General features: G+C 40.1%; 1 protein-coding gene across 1 annotated transcript in view; it reads left to right on the forward strand.

The window, feature by feature from the left end:
- Positions 1-18,850, forward strand: part of ZSWIM5 (zinc finger SWIM-type containing 5) — a 79,857-nt gene that overhangs the window by 7,961 nt on the left and 53,046 nt on the right. Inside the window, exons 3-4 of the mRNA XM_029945832.1 lie at positions 11,747-11,895; positions 13,153-13,303. Coding sequence (XP_029801692.1) covers positions 11,747-11,895; positions 13,153-13,303 — 300 coding nt within the window. The remainder of the gene's footprint in view (positions 1-11,746; positions 11,896-13,152; positions 13,304-18,850) is intronic.

Raw genomic sequence — 18,850 nt, forward strand, 5'->3', positions numbered from 1 at the left:
TATGTCTTTTGATTGGAGCATTTAGTCCATTTACATTCAGTGTTCTTATTGAAAAATACGAGTTTAGTGTCATTGTGTTCTCTGTAGGGTTCATGCTTGTAGTGGTGTCTCTGGTACCTTGTGTTCCTTGCAACATTTCCCTCTTAGAGTCCCCCTTAGGATTTCTTGTAGGGCTGGTGTAGTGGTGATGAATTCTCTCAATTTTTGTTTCTTTGGGAACACCTTTATCTCTCCTTCTATTCTGAATGACAGGTTTGCTGGATAGAGGATTCTTGGCTGCATATTTTTTCTGTTCATCACATTGAAGATTTCTTGCCCTTCCTTTCTGGCCTGCCAAGTTTCAGTAGATAGGTCTGTAACTACTCTGACAGGTTTCGCTTTGTATGTTAGGGCCCCTTTATCCATAGCCACTTTCAGAGTTCTCTCTTTATCCTTATATTTTGCCAGCTTCACTATGATGCGTCATGCAGAAGGTTGATTCAAGTTACGTCTTAGGGGAGTTCACTGTGCCTCTTGGATTTCAATGTCGGTTTCCTTCCCCATATTGGGGAAGTTCTTGTCTATAATTTGTTCAAGTACCCGTCAGCACCTTTCCCTCCTTCTTATTCTTCAGGAATTCCTATATACGGATATTGTTCTGTTTGCCTGTATCACTCAGTTCTTGAATTCTCATTTCATGCATCTGGGTCAAAATATCTCTTTTTCTCAGCTGCCTCTTTTTCTGTAATTGTGTCTTCTAATTCATCTGTTCTCCTCTCTGCCTCTTCAATCTGTGCAGTGGCTGCCTCCATTTTATTATGCATCTCATTTATAGCATTTTATAATTCATCACAACAATTTTTAAGGTCCATAGTCTGTAGCAATAGCTTCTCTGATGTCTCCCATGCCTCCTTCAAGCCCAACAATTAATTTTATGGCAATTGTTCTAAATTCTTGCTCTGTTATGTTGCTTTTATCTGTTTTTGAGCAATTCTGTAGTTGTGTCTTCTTCCTGGAATTTCTTTAGAGGAGAGTCCTTCCGTTTCATCATTTTGGCTATCTTTCTGTCTCTTGTCAGTTTTAAAAGCTTGTAATGCACTCTCTGCACCTGTGAGTTCTGCTATATTAAAAGAGGTTTGTTCACTGTTTGTGGTTTGTTTAGGAAGTGTTCTTTTAATGGTGTTCTCTGGTCTTTCTTATTGTGCTTTTGGTTATTTTATTTTCCTACTCATAGTGATATTTGGGACTCTCTACCATGTGTATTTTAGCTTGTTTCTTGAAGTATCCCTGAAAAGGAAAACAGACAAACAGAATAAAAGCATGCAAATGCACAGACAAATCAAACAAGCAAACTGAAAGTAAAAGAACAGAACAACCCAGAACAGAAACAACATAAGGCAAAGGGCAGTCTAAAAGCATAAAACCGGAAATGCGAGCTACAAGTAAAGAGCATGGTGGAGGCAGTGCTGATGGAAAACAATTAGAAAGAGAGAAATGACAGGGGTGGGGAGAAAGAGAAACTGAACATTGACCAGGCAGAGAGTCTAAGAGGCTTAATTCAGAGAGAGAAAAAGGAGAATATGGTAGGAGGTGAAGAGAAAGGAACAAAGATAATGTTATCCAGAGAAACTATATAGTTTGATTATGCCAGAGAGAAAGGAAGGTAGCCATGGAGGTATAGAATATGCATCAAGAGAATGAATGAAATGTGACTGTTTAAGCAAACCAATGAGCAGAGTGCCCAGTCCACTGGAAGGGAGAGATAAGAATGAGATAAGGGAGAATATATCTGAATATCAAGAATTGATCTAGAGTTAATCACAGCAATGCATCAATGTTGGTCTTGTCCCCAGCTCCAGTAAAAAAATGCAGCTCTCCAGCATGATGGGTGTGGTTTGGTGTAGGCAAGTCTTGCCTCTACTGTGGGTCCTTTGGGCTGCTCCCTGAAGCGCCACCTTGGTGACTGTGATTAGAAAAATGGTTGCTCGGGGCGCCTGGGTGGCTCAGTCGGTTAAGCCTCCGGCTTCGGCTCAGGTCAGATCTCACATTCGTGGGTTCGAGCCCCGCGTCAGGCTCTGTGCTGACAGCCAGCTCAGAGCCTGGAGCCTGCTTCCAGTTCTGTGTCCTCCTTCTCTCTCTGCCCCTCCCCCTCTCATGCTCTGTCTCTCTCTGTATCAAAAATAAATAAAAACATTAAAAAAAAGTTTAAAAAAGAAAAATGGTTGCTCCCCCAGTTCCTTCTCGCACCAAGCGTTGCAAATCACTCTTTTGAGTCTGATCTCCCTTTGCTGCAGGCGCAGCCAAGGTGGGCCGTGTTCTATATACCAAGCCCGGCCTCGTTTCCAGACCTTAGTGAGACTGCTTTAATGATAATGCTCGAAATGTAATCCCGCAGGCGGGGGCGCTTCCTAGCCAGGGATCGAGTAGGGGGGATAGGCGTGTGGCTTCTCCTGGTGCCAACTGGCACAGGGGCACCAAGCCCAACGAAAGCTCCGCAGTTAGAGATAGGATCGCTCTCCAAATGCCTTGCCATTAGAGATGGGATGATAGGATCCCTCTCTGTCCCGAGCAAGGTTTTTGTCTTCTCCAGCGACAGTTCTATGAGAAGTTTCAGCTGCTCTTTCTCTCCCCTTTGTCTCTCTGCAGAGGGGGCTCCCTCCCCTCCAAGTCTCCATGTCCCGGCCCATTTTTATCTTCCCCAGTTCACAATCATGCACCTATTAGGCTGTCTTCTTAATGGACTCTGTCTCTTTTTCTCCCAGACTCTTGCAGTTCAGCGTCTTTTGGCTTCAGCTCTTCCTTGTTTGAGAGATACTGGCAGGAAGTACGGAACTCTCTATTTCTCCACCATCTTGCCACTTCGATCTATAAACTGTGGCTGAGTTAGAACTGGCATCATCTGGTATTCTGCTAGGCAGGGCTTCTTGTCCCAAATGCTGAGTAGCATTTGTACGTTTGTACACTGTGCAGTGAATCTAATAAATCTTCCTTTCTTTAGTAACTTTGAGTAGTCGCTGGGCTGCAGCCTCAAAGACTCTGCAGCAGGAGCAGCCACGGTGGTGACTGCTTATATGTAGTTTTACCTGGACTTTGCCTTGTCCCTTTTAGTAGACTCTCTTTCTACATCTAACACTGCTCTATGCTCTATGATTTGATTTGATAACTCTATACCCTGAGATTCTCTGGCATACAGCATCGTGGTCAGGGCTTCAGTTACTGCTTATCCATTAAGAAAGATTTGATACATTGAGGAAAGTAAGAGGAGAAAGAGAAGTTAGGAACCATGTGTTATTAATTTCTGAGTCTCTGTCACCTAGCATGGTACTGGAAAATAATAAGAGTTTATTGAATGAATACAGCCATGCATATACAGGTGATGAAAACAGAAGCCAGTGTAGAGATTAGCAAGTAGAATGAGAAATGAGGAAAAAAAGCTACTAATTATCAAAGTCAGCATAGAACTCAGTTTCAAGAAGTGAATAGTGTTGACTATTGTGGAAGATATAGACCAAAGCTAGCAAATGGAGGAAAGCAATTTGGGGAAAATAGCAACTATGCAGAGAGCAAAAAAGTTTGAAAAAGTATTAATAGTATTGTCATTGGAGTAAAAGAAGATATTACAACCATGAAATAACTAGATACTGTAGAAATGAGTTCACACAACAGAACTACTAAAATTACAAATATAATGGCAAAATCATCTAAAACTAAGTGATGGAAAATAAAGGTAAAGAAAGTTCCCATAGAGTAGAGCATAAAGATAAAAAGATGAAAAACAGGAGGAAAAAATTTGCCACAAATTAAGAGAACAAGTCCTATGAATTCCAATGTTTGAATAATAGGGGTTTCAAAAATAAACAGAGTTAAGGAATTCATCAAGGAAGTAAGTGAAGAAAATTTTCTAGAACAAAAGCACGTGAGTTTTCCAAGTAAAAGGATTCAACTGTATGCTCGTCAGTGGAGGGGCACCTGGGTGGCTCAGTTGGTTAAGCATCCAACTCCTGATTTCGGTTCACGTTATGCATGACCCCACGGTTGTGAGAATGAACCCCACTTCAGGATCTGTGCGAAGTGTAGAGCCTGCTTGGGTCTCTCTCTCTCTCTCTCTCTCTCTCTCTCTTTCTCTTTCTCTCTCTCTGCCCCTCTCTCACTCACACTCTCTCTCTCTCAATATAAATAAATAAACAGAAAAAAATAAAAATGCTCAGCAGTGGAAAAAGAATCTTTTCAATAAATGGAGCTGGGTCAATTAGACATATTCATTTAGGGGAAAAAATCCTTGATTCCTATCTCATGCCATACAGAAAAATCAATCACAGGTAGATTGCAGATGTAAATGTGAAGGATAAAACAATAAAGTATATAGGAAATAACATAAGAAAATATCTTCATGTCCTTGAGGTAGGAAAATTTTTCTTAAGTAGGAAAAGATTTAAAAATTGGACTACATTAAAATTTTAAACATTTTTTAATCAAAAGACACCACTAAGAGACTAAAAAGGTAGATAGTAGAAGGTATTTATAGTATGTATAATTGACAAGAGCTTATACCCTAAATACATGAAGAACCCCAGGGGCATCTGGGGGGCTTAATCAGTTAAGTGTCCAACTCTTGATTTTAGCTCAGATCATGATCTCATGGTTAGTGGGATCAAGCCCTGCATCAAGCTCTCTGCTGTCAGTGCTGAGCCTGCTTCAGATCCTCCATCTCCCTCTCTCTCTGCCCCTCCCCTGCTTGTACTCTCTCTCTCAAAAATAAATAAACATTAATAATAAGAACCTCTACAAATAGTAAAATGAACAAGAGATACAGAAAGACACTGGACAAAAAGGATATCCAGATGTTTAATAAACATATTAAAAGTTACTTTAGGGGCACCTGGGTGGCTCAGTCAGTTAAGCGTCTGGCTTCAGCTCAGGTCATGATCTCATGGTTTGTGGGTTTGAGCCCCGTGTCAGGCTCTGTGCTGACAGCAGCTCAGAGCCTGGAGCCTGTCTTCGGATTCTGTATCTCCCTCTGTCTCTGACCCTCCCCTGCTCGCTCTGTCTCTCTCTGTCTCTCAAAAATAAATAAAAAACATAAAAAATAAAAAAAGTTACTTTAGTAATCAGGGAAATGCAAATTAAAACCACAGTGAGATACAATTATCTATCCACCAGAATAGCTGAAGTTTGAAAACTATCAGTAGCATCTATTGGTGAAGATACTGAGCAATTGGAACTAATAATATATTGTAGGTAGGAATTAATATGTTGCAGGTATAAATTGCTGCACTCCCTTTGGGAAACTGTTTGGCATCATCTAACTAAAGTTGAACATATGCAAACTCTGTGACCCAGAAACTCTTCTAGACATCTCCTCAATGGAAATGAGTAGCATAATTTATAACAGCCTAAAATAGGAACATTCCAAATGTCCATCAACAGTAGAATGACTAAATAAATTGATACATTCACATAATGGAATGTTCTATATATCGGTGAAAATAAATTTAGTACTATTGCTGAACCCCAAAATACGGGTGAATCTTACAAACATGATGCGGAATGGAAGAAGCCGGGCACGAAAGAATCACTCTTGTATGATTCTACTTTTATAAAGTTTAAAAACAAGTCCCTGTTGTTAGAAGTTAGGATAATGGTTAATTTGGGGGAAAATGAAAGGAGATAATGTTTGTGAAGGAGCTTTAGGAATGCTGTTAGTTTTCTATTTTTTTACTTCAGTGATAGTTACGCTGTTACAACGACTATCTGATAATTCATCAAGCTGTATTAAGATTTGTGTACTTTTCATAACTTATATTTCAATTTTAAAATACTAATTTAAGAGGCATCTGGGGGGCTCAGTCAGTTAAGCATCTAACTTGAGCTCAGGTCATGATCTCACGGTTCATGAGTTTGAGCCCCCCATTAGGCTCTGTGCTGACAGATTGGAGCCTGGAGCCTGCTTCAGATTCTATGTCTCCCTCCCTCTCTGCCCCTCCATCACTTGCTTTCTCTCTCTCAAAAATAAATAAACACTTAAAAAATTTTTTTAATTAAATACTAATTTTGTCTGGAGCACCTGGATGGCTCAGTCGATTGAGTGTCCAACTTTGGCTCAGGTCCTCTTCTCATGGTTTGTGAGTTTGAACCCTGCATTGGGCTCACTACTGTCAATACATGGCCCACTGTGGATCCTCTGCCCCCCTTTCTCTCTGCCCTTCCCTTCTTGCACTCGTTCTCTCTCAAAAATAAATAAACATTTTAAAAAATAAAATAAATATTAATTTAAAAAGCAGTGTGTCTACATACACATACATGTATAGAGCAAAAAGACTGGAAGGAAATACACCATAATATTAGTAATGGTAATCTATGGTTGGTGGCATTATAGGTGGATTTTATTTTATGAATGGTATATTTTATATAAAAGCATATGGTATTTTTATAATTTTAAAAAAGATGTTTATGAAATGAAAGAAAAATTGGTTCCACAGATGTAATAGTTCCCTCAGGACAGGTCTCTGTTGCAGCCTCAGTGCTAACTTGGAGCCTTAATCCACATGGTGGTTTCATAATTATTTATAAAAGACATCCTTTCTATTTTATCTTCATTTGTTATGATTTCTTGTACAATCTTGTGTAAAATTTCACACTATAACACTTACACTGACTGGGTCTACTTTACCACTACTGAAGCCAATTAGTATCTTACTCATCTCTTTATGAAAAGACTAACATGAACATATATAGAGACATTTTAATCTTTTTCTTTTTTTTAACCAAAGGATTTTTTTTCTTAAAGATTTTCCCTGGAAGTTAGTGAGGGAGAGCTGAAGAGGCTGCTAATGAACTCCAGGCCTAGTTTATCTTAATTAAGATTATCTGTGTTCTTGTTCACTTTTGCCTACATGCCCTACCTTCCTCTACTCTCTGACCTTTAATTTTGACATTTCATATAAAATAATCTTAAGATTTATCCTCTTCTTTTTATATATTTTTTAAATGTTTTTTAACGTTTATTTTTTTGAGAGAGAAAGACAGAGTGTGACCAGGGAGGGGCAGAGAGAGAGGGTGACACAGAATCTGAAGCAGGTCCTAGGCTCCAAGCTGTCAGCACAGAGCCCGACGTGGGGCTCGAACCAACAAACTGTAAGAAGTAGGCTGCCCAAACAACTGCCCCAGATTTTCTCCTATTCTTATTCTACATGATCTCTACAGGCAATCTCAGCTACATCTTTGACTTTAAATATCATCTATGTACTGTGACTCACAGGTCACTTGTATATCCAACTGACTGTTCCATACAACAGAAATAATCCCCAAATCAACATATCCAAATGTGAATTTATCTTCCTCCCCAAACTAAATAAAGAGCCATCTAGCCACTGGATTATGATAGAAATCTTCTAGTCATCCCTAATAATTTTTACTTATGATCCATGTGCAAGACCTGTTAATTTTACCTCCAAAGTGTATTTCATCCTTTTCCACTTCTCTCTATTGATATTGCCATCACCCTAAGTCAAAACTCCTATAATCTCCCACTTTGATTGCTACCATAGCATTCTAACTTATCTTTCCATATACACTATTGTTCCCTTCTATTCCATTCTCCACACAGCTCTCCAAAGTAACTTTTCTATAAATATAGATTTTGTCATGGATAAAGTGCAGATTTCATATGGCCTACAAAAGTGGTCTGGCTTTTGCTTAGGTTTTCACATGATTTTCCCTCTTCTTGGAATACTCTTCCTATCCTCTCCCCCTTATTATAAATGTACTTGACTATCATAATAATTTATGACTTTATGCTTTTTTGAGCAAAAAATACAATTATTTCCTCCACTCTTTGTTAGGCAATGCCTTATTCATTTCTTCAGGTGTTCACTTAAATGCCACTTTCTCAGGGAAAACTTCTTTGACCTGTCTTTCTTCCCACACAAATATGTGCGTGTGTAATTATTTGTTTAATGTCCCTTTCCCCAACTAGTCTATCAACTCCACAAGGAGAGGTGCTATATCTACTTGATTTGCCATCATATATTCAGTATTTGGCACAGATCCTGGCACATAGTAGGCTCTCATTTAATATTGGGTGAGTAAATTAAAATTTCTTGGAAAATCCTCCTTGGGGCCTCTTGCCAGTTCACGCTTTCCCAGATGACTTTCATTCCTTCAACAGTCACACGAACTCCTTGTAGTAGTGTTACCTGGATGCCTCAAATATTGACTCACTCACTCCTTTTTTGCTGTAGCCACCCATTTTGGCAGCTCCACTTCTCATCTCCTGGGTTCCTTATAGATCAGCAAACATTTACATAGTTTACTTTCCTTTTTTTCCTATCAAATAAGCCCTTCTGAAGTTCTAGTTGAAATTTTACTGATAGTAACTCTCAAGGCTTTGCCTTATCCTAGCCGTATCCCAGCAGTTCTCTATAGTCTGTACACTAGGTGTTTATAAGCTGCACCTTATTTCTTCCAGAACTGCTGCTGCCACTAACACCACCTGGGCCCAGAAGATTCTCCAGTTTTCTCTATACCCCTTTTAATTTTTAGAGGCAGTGTCACTCCACACTTCCAACCAGTTAATTAAGACCATCTCCTTTGGGAGGTTGGGTCCTGCTCCTACTTTTTCATATCCTAATGGAACCACCCAAGGGTCAGAATTGGTATTCAAACCATCTCTGCTTGTTTTTGGAGGGCTATTTCCGTTCTTACCTCATCCCTATTCTTGGCAAGAAGGTGCTCACAGGCCATCTTTGGTTTATACAAAGTATATCTCATTTTACCCCACTTCTGTCTATATAGTGCTACTGAAAACTAGAATCATTAGAGGTGAGACTCTATAATCTGCATTTTTAACACAAACCCCAGGTGTTTTAAGATTGAGAATCACTGTACTGGTGAGAACTCTATTATCCTCACTATGGAGAAAAAGCATTATTCTCACTAGTCCTATATTCTATGTAATGAGATAGGCCACGAAAGATTAGACTATCTTTAGACACACCATCCAGCATTCCATTCAAGGGCCTCAAACCAGCTAGTGGGTCACAGCCTCTATGAGGCTGGAGGCCGAAGTTCAGTGTTACAGTGAACAACAGACTTTGAAGAGAAACCAACATACAGATCCTGGCTAATATACTTCCCACCTATTACATTACTTACCTATATAAGCTTTAGTTTTCTCATTTTAAAATTAGGATAATAGTACTACCTTTTAGAGTTGTTATCAGAGTGCATTGGAATGTACTCACCAGATGATCATTGAGCACCTCCTGTGTGCCAGGTACATGGCACATTACAGGTACATTGCAGGTGCATGTTGCAAATATGCCCGCAAACAACATAGTTTGTGCCCTCAAGGAGAGTATGCTTTAATGAGGATATGTACACAAAGTGCTTAGACTTTGGCAAGTAGGAAGCACTAAAAAAATGGCTCTTATTAACAAGTATTTAAGGATAAGGATTATATTTGTTTTGCTTTGCCACTTTAGGGATACAAAAGAAGTATAGGATATATTATTTACTCACCTGGAGCTTAAATCTAGATAGTCAATAAGACATGTATTTGTTTATTCTGTAAATATTAACTCAGTGCTATAATGATCCAGGCACTGTGAGGTACAAAAATGAACACCTACTCTTAAAAAACTTCAACTTAGTTGGGAATATATGAGAAATGCACAATTCTGATGTACAACAAATTGCCGCAAGTCTTTAGGAAAAAACAATAATAAAGTGCTAAGAAGAGTATTACTCCTCTTGTATCTGTATGAGCATAAGATGGACATACTTTTGACAGGGGGTGGTGGATTATATGGCTAATTCAGTGAGGGGATTAAAAAAAAAAGCTTCTCTTGCCAAGTGAGCTAAGCAAGTACATGAACCATGCCAGTGTTAGTCTTCTGTTCTGTATACTTACTTATAGTTTCCACTGCTCATTGTAGCCCTGACTGAGGCAATATTGACAGTGAGAAGTTTCATTTTTTTGGCTAAAGAATGGGTTACAAGAGCGGGAGAGAAGTAAAGGGAAAAAACAGAAGTAAAGTCCTAAGAAAATGTGGTTGACTTCTGGGAACACTAAGTTTCTAGCTGAACCATAACATAAATATAGGGTAGACAAGGCTAGAAATGAAAGATAAGGCCTGAGCATAGAGAGCCTTGAATGCCAACCTAAAGCATTTGGACTTAATTTAATAAAAATGGTGCATCACTGAAGACTTCTGAGTGGGGAAGTGATATAATCAGAACCGTGTTTAGAATAATACATTCGAGGGGCGCCTGGGCGGCTCAGTTGGTTAAACGTTCAACTTCGGCTCAGGTCATGATCTCACAGTATGTGGGTTTGAGCCCCACATTGGGCTCTGTGCTGACAGCTCAGAGCCTGGAGCCTGCTTTAGACTCTGTGTCTCTCTCTCTTTCTGCTTCTCTCCCACTCACTCTCTGCCTCTGTCTCTCAAAATAAAATACAGACATTAAAAAATAAAAAAAACATTCAAAGAAAGTAGCATTTAGTAGATACCATAAACTGGACAGTCATATGTGTTAATTAGTACTTGTAGAATAAATGAATGTGTGAACCTCCTGATTTCATTCAGAATAAGATGCACTAAAAAAGCTTAGCTGAAAGGCAACTTTTCTGTGTAGACCTAGATTTCATTTAAGCAGGACTTTGATCTAGGAAGACAAGAGGAAAGGTAGACTGACTAATTAAATATGACATGGATTTATTTAATGTTTTATTTATTTATTTTGAGAGAGAGAGAGAGAGAGAGAGAGAGAGAGAGAGAGAGAGAGAAGAGAGCGAGGGAGAGAGAATCCCAAGCAGAATCCACGCTGTCATCACAGAGCCCTACATGAGATTTGACCTCAGGAACCGTGAGATCATGACCTGAGCCAAGATCAAGAGTTGGAGGCTTAACCGACTGAGCCACCAAGGCACCCCAAACATGGCATGAATTTATAATCTATTACATGACCACACCTATAGAGCATTGATTAATAGGAGGCAGGTTTCTAAAAACTTAACATAACACTCTGGCTTTGAGAAAGTGAGAGAAGATTCAGTGTTCATTCCACAAATATTTCCTAGTCCCTGTCGCATTAACAGTACTGTGCTATAGACGATTCAGCTGTAGATCCAACTTGGGATTCAACTGTGAGTAAGCAGCTAGCAGGGCACTCGCAGAGAGGGATGTGCAAAGAACTAAAATTGTTTTAATGTGTTGCAGTGAGACCAGATATGAAAGATACTTTGAGTATAAATTTATAAAACATCACCTTGTATGCACCTCTGCCTGTGCTTCAAGGGTCAAGTTTCTAGAAATTTAGAAATGTTGACTCTGCTTAAGAAGCTACATTTTATAGTGAACTTTAAAAACTATTTTTTATTTTCTAAGAAAGCACTTTTTTATTTTATAATAATATCTATACTTTAAGGCTTATTTTGAACTTCATAGGAAAGCAAAAAGAAGAAAGAAATGTCACTTTCCTAGGAGAAAAATACATCACTGTTTTCATGTTTGTGCATTTCCTTCTGGGATTTTTCCCCCTAGAATGTTATTTGTAGACCTTGTAAGGGAGGACAACTGAGACATAAGTGAGTGTGAAACTAGCATTAGCCCTCTGAAGTTTATTTATAGGTCCACACAGTTGACAAAGCCCAGAATAAGGCAGTGAGCTATCCATTTTTTAATATCATCATAGAGTATCCCTTCTGCCAAATGTGTAGCATTTGTAGAATTCAGGGGACTCATGTCACTATTCACATTCCTCACAGGCGCCCCTGACCCCACAGCTGGGGCCAGCATTGATGATGAGAACTGTTGGCATTTGGATGAAGAACAGGTGAAAGAACAAGTGAAGCTCTTTCTCTCCCAGGGTGGTTACTGTGGCTCTGGAAAGCAACTCAACTCAATGTTTGCCAAGGTAAGACATGAGTGTTCATTTGTTTGTTTTACTTTAAGTAAACTGGCCTCACCACACTTCTGGCTTCATGCATTGTAGCTGGTTCACTGGAGCTATCTGTCCTGAATGCTTGAAAACCAATGGGAGGAGCTGAACAGAGCAGACCTGATCCAGAGCCAGTAGCATCTGGGGACCCCTACTGCCTCACCCTGGTAGTCCTCTTCCTTCTGTTCCACTCTAAATAAGTTAGCCTTGCTAAGGCTTTTAGTAAGGAAGCCACCATCCCTCTGCCTTGAACCCACGGCTGCTGGATGAGGTCTTGAAGAGATTTAGTATTTTGGAACTGGGGCCTCTCACAGCAGGCTTTCTTTCTTTCTTTTCTTCCTAACACCTTTAGTAAGAGATAAGTCACATACTGTAAAATTCACCCATTTAAAAGTATGCAATTCAGTGGTTTTTAATATATTCACAGATATGCACAGCCATCACCACAGTCAACTTAGAACATTTTCATCACCCTAAAAAGATCATACCCTTTACCTGTCACTTCCATATCCTCCATTCCCCCTCTCCCAGTTCTAAATAACCACTAATCTACTTTCTGTCTCTATAGATTTCCCTATTCTGGACTTTCACAGGGAAGGAATCATATAGTATGTAGTCTTTCATGCCTGGCTTCTTCCACCTAGCGTAGTATTTTCAAGGGTCATCCATGTTGTAACATGTATCCGTACTTCATGCCTTTTTATGGTTGAATAATATCCCAGTGTATGGATATACCACTTTCGTCTATCCATTCTGTTAGTGGATATTTGGATTATTTCTACCTTTTGGATATTATAAATATGCTTTTATAAACATTATTATACAAGATTCTGTGTGAACATGTGTTTTCATTTCTCTCTAGGATTGAAGTTGATAGGTCATATAACTTTATGTTTAGTCATTTGAGGAACTGCTACACTGATTTTTAAAGTAGCTGCATCATTTTACATTCCCACCAACACTGTGTCAGGGGTCTGATTTCTCTACATTATCACCAACACTTGTTATCTGACTTTTTGATTCTAGCCATCCTAGTGGATGTCAAGTGATATCTCATTGTGTACAGCAGGCTTTCTTGATCTATGCAGAGAACTTGCTTATAGAACTAGAAGGCTTCTTTTTGGCTCTTTGGATATGTTATGCTTAGATACTTCATCTTCTCCTCCCCTTCCTTCTCCTCCTGCTTTTTCATGATGTACAGTCACCAACCCCTGGCCCCTCCTTATGTGTCAGGTTCGAGAGATGCTGCGGATGAGAGATTCCAATGGAGCCAGGATGCTGACACTGATAACTGAGCAGTTTATGGCTGACCCACGACTCGCACTCTGGAGGCAGCAAGGAACAAGCATGACAGATAAGTGCAGGCAGCTCTGGGATGAGCTAGGTAAGTTCCCCTATCTCTGAAAAGTACTTTTTCTGTCCTGCCAGTTTGTTCCCTGGCAACAGTGTTAGTAAACACATGCCATCAGTCATTTCATAGGTCTTGCTAAATGAACTGTAGCTTAGCTGTGGAAGATACAGGCTCTACACAGGCCACCCAGAGTATTCTGAACTCACTTGTGTTGCTTACACAGCATTGTGCTTTGCTATTGTTCCAGATGTTAGCATTGCTATCTGTTCCAGATGTTACCACATAGAAGTCTTTGCTGAGGGAAAACCTCTTGCCTTGGCTTCTGTTGTATGGCACTAGCATGGCTCTCCAAATGCTTATCAACTTCACTTTTCTTGCTTTTCCTAGGTTTGCTCTTCTTTATCACTACTAGACCTCTAGACATAGGGCAATTTCCAAGACTTGGGCCTTGGACTTCTATTCTTCTTCCTCTATATCCCTTGAGAACTTTTTTTTGAATTTTTAAAAATTATTTTTATTTATTTTTGAGAGACCAAGAGAGGCAGTGCAAGCAAGGGAGGGTCAGAGAGAGAGGGAGATACAGAATCCAAAGCAGGCTCCAGGCTCTGAGCTAGCTGTCAGCACACAGCCCGATGCGGGGCTCGAACCCACGAACCGTGAGATTATGACCTGAGCCGAAGCCGGATGCTTAACCGAGTGAGTCACCCAGGTGCCCCAAGAACTTTTTTTTAATGTCATGGCTTGAGAGCTTACCTCTGTGTTGATCTTGGCCTTATCTTCTTTCCACTTATCTGAGTTCCAATCCCATATTAGTGCTCCCCTGTTACCATTTGCACTGAAAAAATCCCCTAATCCCCTCAAGCTTGAGAAATCCAAAACTGAACTCAGACCTTCTACCAAAAAAGGTTCCCTGACTTTGACATTTGCATTGCTGTTCCTCACTCTACCAGACTTACTGTGAAGCTCTCCTTCTTTCATTCCCAACATTCAATCACCAACTTCATTTGTTGCCTTGACTTTCAAAATGCAATTTAATGTCCATTCATACCCTTTATTTCCCATCATCATTGGTCTGGTTGAGGGCCTTGGGAATGTTTAGATTACATTAGACCTGTGGCCTCCTGAATGGCCTCTCTGTTCTAGATTCTTCTATTCAAGGCCATCTCCTTTGGTCATCATTTCTCTTCATGAGTCCACTCCTCCAAGCCCAGTTTTGCAGTGCTAATACTCAACAACTCTCCCTGTTTTCAAAATCCTCCATCCCCTGAATCCAAGCATGGCCCCACTTTTCAATTATACAGGAAAAGTTCTGTGTAGCATACTATGAAAGTTCTAATACAACTCCTACATACTTTCTCCATGCCAGAAAGCAGCAACAAACTTTCCATTCATACAAAATAATACAAGAGAAAACTTCAGGTTAGGAGTTTACTGTGTTCTTCTAGACTGAAGCCCTTAGAACATATATTTCATATCCTCGCAGCTAAAAGCCTTCAAGTATGAGGCTTAATGACTCTGCAACTATACTTGGTTACTTTGGGGCTTAAGTGTGGGTTTTTGGTTTTGGATACTGAGGCTTTTTTTTTTTTTTATCTCACCTGTGGAATTAATGGCTTTGGAGCTCTCATTACAAATGAATAGCTACATTATTGAGTGTGAAGTACCTGTTTCTGTTGAATATTGTACTCACATTTTTTTTCATGTAATTCCAATAACAACCCTATAAGGTAATCATGTATTTATTGCAAAGAAACAGAGACCACTCTGGTTACTTCTGGATACAGAATAAAATTACAGAAAACTGTCTCTACCATGACATAGTCACACTTTCTGAAATATAGGAATGTTGCATTATTATTCTAAAGCTACTGGTCTAACCTGTTGTGACCAAGGTCACATGAGACAATGCATGGCAACTTGGACTACTTCTAGACTCTTTACTCAGAAAGGATTGCAGTCATGACCTGCCTTCCAAGGTAAGATTTTGGCATCTTCATGTTTTTAGATGAGAAAACTGAACTCAGAAAAGTTAAGTATTTTATTCAAGATCACACATTAGTAACAGATAGTTATACCCATGGAACTGCAGTCTGTTTGACTCCAAATCAAGCATCCTTCTGCAACGTCTCCCTCAATTCTATCTTGTTATATACTTTTTTTCCCTCCAAAGTGCATGTTTTTAAATTTAAAATCAACCTTCTTCAGTGAGTTGGTTTTATCTGAGGCCTGTATCTCATGAATTAATTTCTGGCATACTCATGGGATTGTGATATGGACTTGGGCTTTGCTTTTGAGACAAAGGTAGGTGAGAAGTAAACACACCTGCCATCCAGTGTTTTTAAAGCACTTGTCAAATGCTTTGGTTCATTATGAAAAACTCTTGCTTCTGACAGTTTTGTACCTAAGAACTTGCTATATCAATCTTCAAAGAAACTCTCAGCATTCTGCAAAGACAGCGATGTTCAAACTTCTCTCCGAATCACCAAGAGTACTTATTTAAAAGGTTGCGGGGCCCTGTCCTCAGAGTTTCTGATTCAGTAGGTTGGAATAGGGCATAATAATTTGTATTTCTAACAAAATTTTAAAGAATGCTGTTATTGCAACTGAGGGTTGCTGGTGGGGTGCTGGGTGGGAGGATGGGGTAAATGGGTGAGGGGCATTAAGGAAGATACTCGTTGGGATGGACACTGGGTGTTGTATGTAAGTGATGAGTCAATAAATTTTATTCCAGAAATCAGTATTACACTATATGTTAAATAACTTGGGTTTAAATTTTAAAAAACAAAAAGAAAAAAGAATGCTGTTGCTGCTGTTCCAGAAACCACAATTTGAGAACCACTGCACTAAAGGAAGCCTTTTTGGGTCAGACACTAGAGTATGGTTCATTCACACTTCCCCTAACTACTTTGAGGGTTCCTTAGTATTCACAAGGCCTGCTCACCTGGGAAGGAATAAATAGGGTTTGTAGGAATTTAAAAGAATGGATTCAGAGGAGGAGGCAAGATGGTGGAGAAGTAGGGAGCTCTGTGCTTTTTGCCCATCTGCATCTCTCAAAGAAGGACTGAAGCCATAAGACACGAACTGCAAGAATCTGGGAGGAAAAGAGATAGAGTCCGCTAAGAAGACAGTCTCATAGGTGCGTGATTGTGAACTGGGGAAGATAAAAACAGGCTGGACATTGAGGAATGGAGGGGAAGGAGCCCCCTTTGTGGAGAGCAGAGAGAGAGGAGAGGAAGAGAAAGAGAAGCTAAAACCGCTCATAAAGCTGCCTCTGGAGAAGAGAAAAACCTCGCCCAGGACAGAGAGGGATCCTATCATCCCATCGGTAACCGCAGAGCGCTCGGAGAGAGATCCTGTCTCTAGATGTGGCCTTTTCCTTGGGCTAGGCACCCTTATCCCAGGTGCACCAGAAGGAAACTGCTCCTCCACTCCCCCTGCTATATCCCCTGCTAAGAAGCCACCCAGCCTTCGGGACTGCTTTTCAGGCGGTAATCATTAAAGTGCGCAGGGCTTGGGAAATACAACTTGGCCCACATTGGCTATGACTGCAGCACAGGGAGATCAGTGCCAAAAGGGAGAGTTGCAATGCTTGGTTCCAGAGGGGACTGGGGCGCCACTATTCTCCCCATGACCACCAAGGCAGGGAATCAGGGAGCTGCCACATAACCCACAGTGGAGGCAAGACCTGCCTACACCAAACCACGCCCATCTGTGCTGAGGAGCTGACCTTTTTTTCTCTTTTCTGGAGCCTGGGGCAAGACCAACATTGATGCATTGCAGTGATTAACTCTAAATCAATTCTTACTATTCAGATATATTTTTCCTTATCTCATTCTGATCTCTCCCCTCCGCTGGACTGGGCACTCTGGTCATTGGTTTGCTTAAACATCCATTCTCTTGATGCATATGCTACACCTCCATTGCTACCTTCCTTTTTCTCTCTCTGGAATAATCCGATTATATAGTTTCTTTGGGTAATATTATTATCATTTTTTTTTCTCCTTGCCTCCTACCATATCCTCCTCTGTCTCTCTCTGAATTAAGCCTCTTAGTCTCTCTGCCTGGTCAGTGTACAATTTCTCTTCCTCCCTACCCCTGTCACTTCTTCTTTGTATATGCTCTTCCATCAGCACTGCCTCCACCTTGCTCTTTATTTATAGCTGGGATTTCTGGTTTTATGCTTTTAGATTGTCTTTTGTTGTTTTTGTTCCCCCCTGCCCCGTTCTACGCCCTGTTTTGGTTTGCTTGTTTGTTTGATTTGTCTGTGCATTTGCATACTTTTGTTCCCTCTGTGTTTTTCTGTCAGTTTTCCTTTACAGGGCTCCCTCAAGAAACAAGCGAAAGTAAACATGGTGGAGAGTCCCAAATATCACTATGAGTAGGGAAATAAAATAATCAAAGGCACAAAAAGAGAGACACCTTTAAGGAACACCTCCTGAAGGGACATGCCCTGGACAGTCAATGAACCTCTGTTAATATAGCAGTACTCACAGGTGCAGAGTGCATAACAAGCTTTTAAAACTGACAAGAAACAGAAAGATAGCCAAAATGATAAAAACGGAAGGACTCTCCTCTAAAGAAATTCCAGGAAGAAGTCACATCCACAGAATTGTTCAAAACAGTTATAAGCAATATAACAGAGCAAGAATTTAGAACAATTGCCATAAAATTAATTGTTGGGCTTGAAGGAGGCATGGGAGACATCAGAGAAGCTATTGCTACAGACTATGGACCTTAAAAATTGTTGTGATGAATTATAAAATGCTATAAATGAGATGCATAATAAAATGGAGGCAGCCACTGCACAGATTGAAGAGGCAGAGAGGAGAACAGATGAATTAGAAGACACAATTATAGAAAAACAAGAAGCCGAGAAAAAGAGAGAGATTTTGATCCAGGAGCATGAAAGAAGAATTCGAGAACTGAGTGATACAGGCAAACAGAACAATATCCGTATATAGGAATTCCTGAAGAATAAGAAGGAGGGAAAGGTGTTGACGGGTACTTGAACAAATTATAGACAAGAACTTCCCCAATATGGGGAAGGAAACCGACATTGAAATCCAAGAGGCACAGTGAACTCCCCTAAGACGTAACTTGAATCAACCTTCTGCATGACGCATCATAGTGAAGCTGGCAAAATATAAGGATAAAGAGAGAACTCTGAAAGTGGCTATGGATAAAGGGGCCCTAACATACAAAGCGAAACCTGTCAGAGTAGTTACAGACCTATCTACTGAAACTTGGCAGGCCAGAAAGGAAGGGCAAGAAATCTTCAATGTGATGAACAGAAAAAATATGCAGCCAAGAATCCTCTATCCAGCAAACCTGTCATTCAGAATAGAAGGAGAGATAAAGGTGTTCCCAAAGAAACAAAAATTGAGAGAATTCATCACCACTACACCAGCCCTACAAGAAATCCTAAGGGGGACTCTAAGAGGGAAATGTTGCAAGGAACACAAGGTACCAGAGACACCACTACAAGCATGAACCCTACAGAGAACACAATGACACTAAACTCGTATTTTTCAATAAGAACACTGAATGTAAATGGACTAAATGCTCCAATCAAAAGACATA

This window comes from Suricata suricatta, chromosome 8 (assembly GCF_006229205.1).
Source record: "Suricata suricatta isolate VVHF042 chromosome 8, meerkat_22Aug2017_6uvM2_HiC, whole genome shotgun sequence".
Lineage (NCBI taxonomy): Eukaryota > Metazoa > Chordata > Mammalia > Carnivora > Herpestidae > Suricata > Suricata suricatta.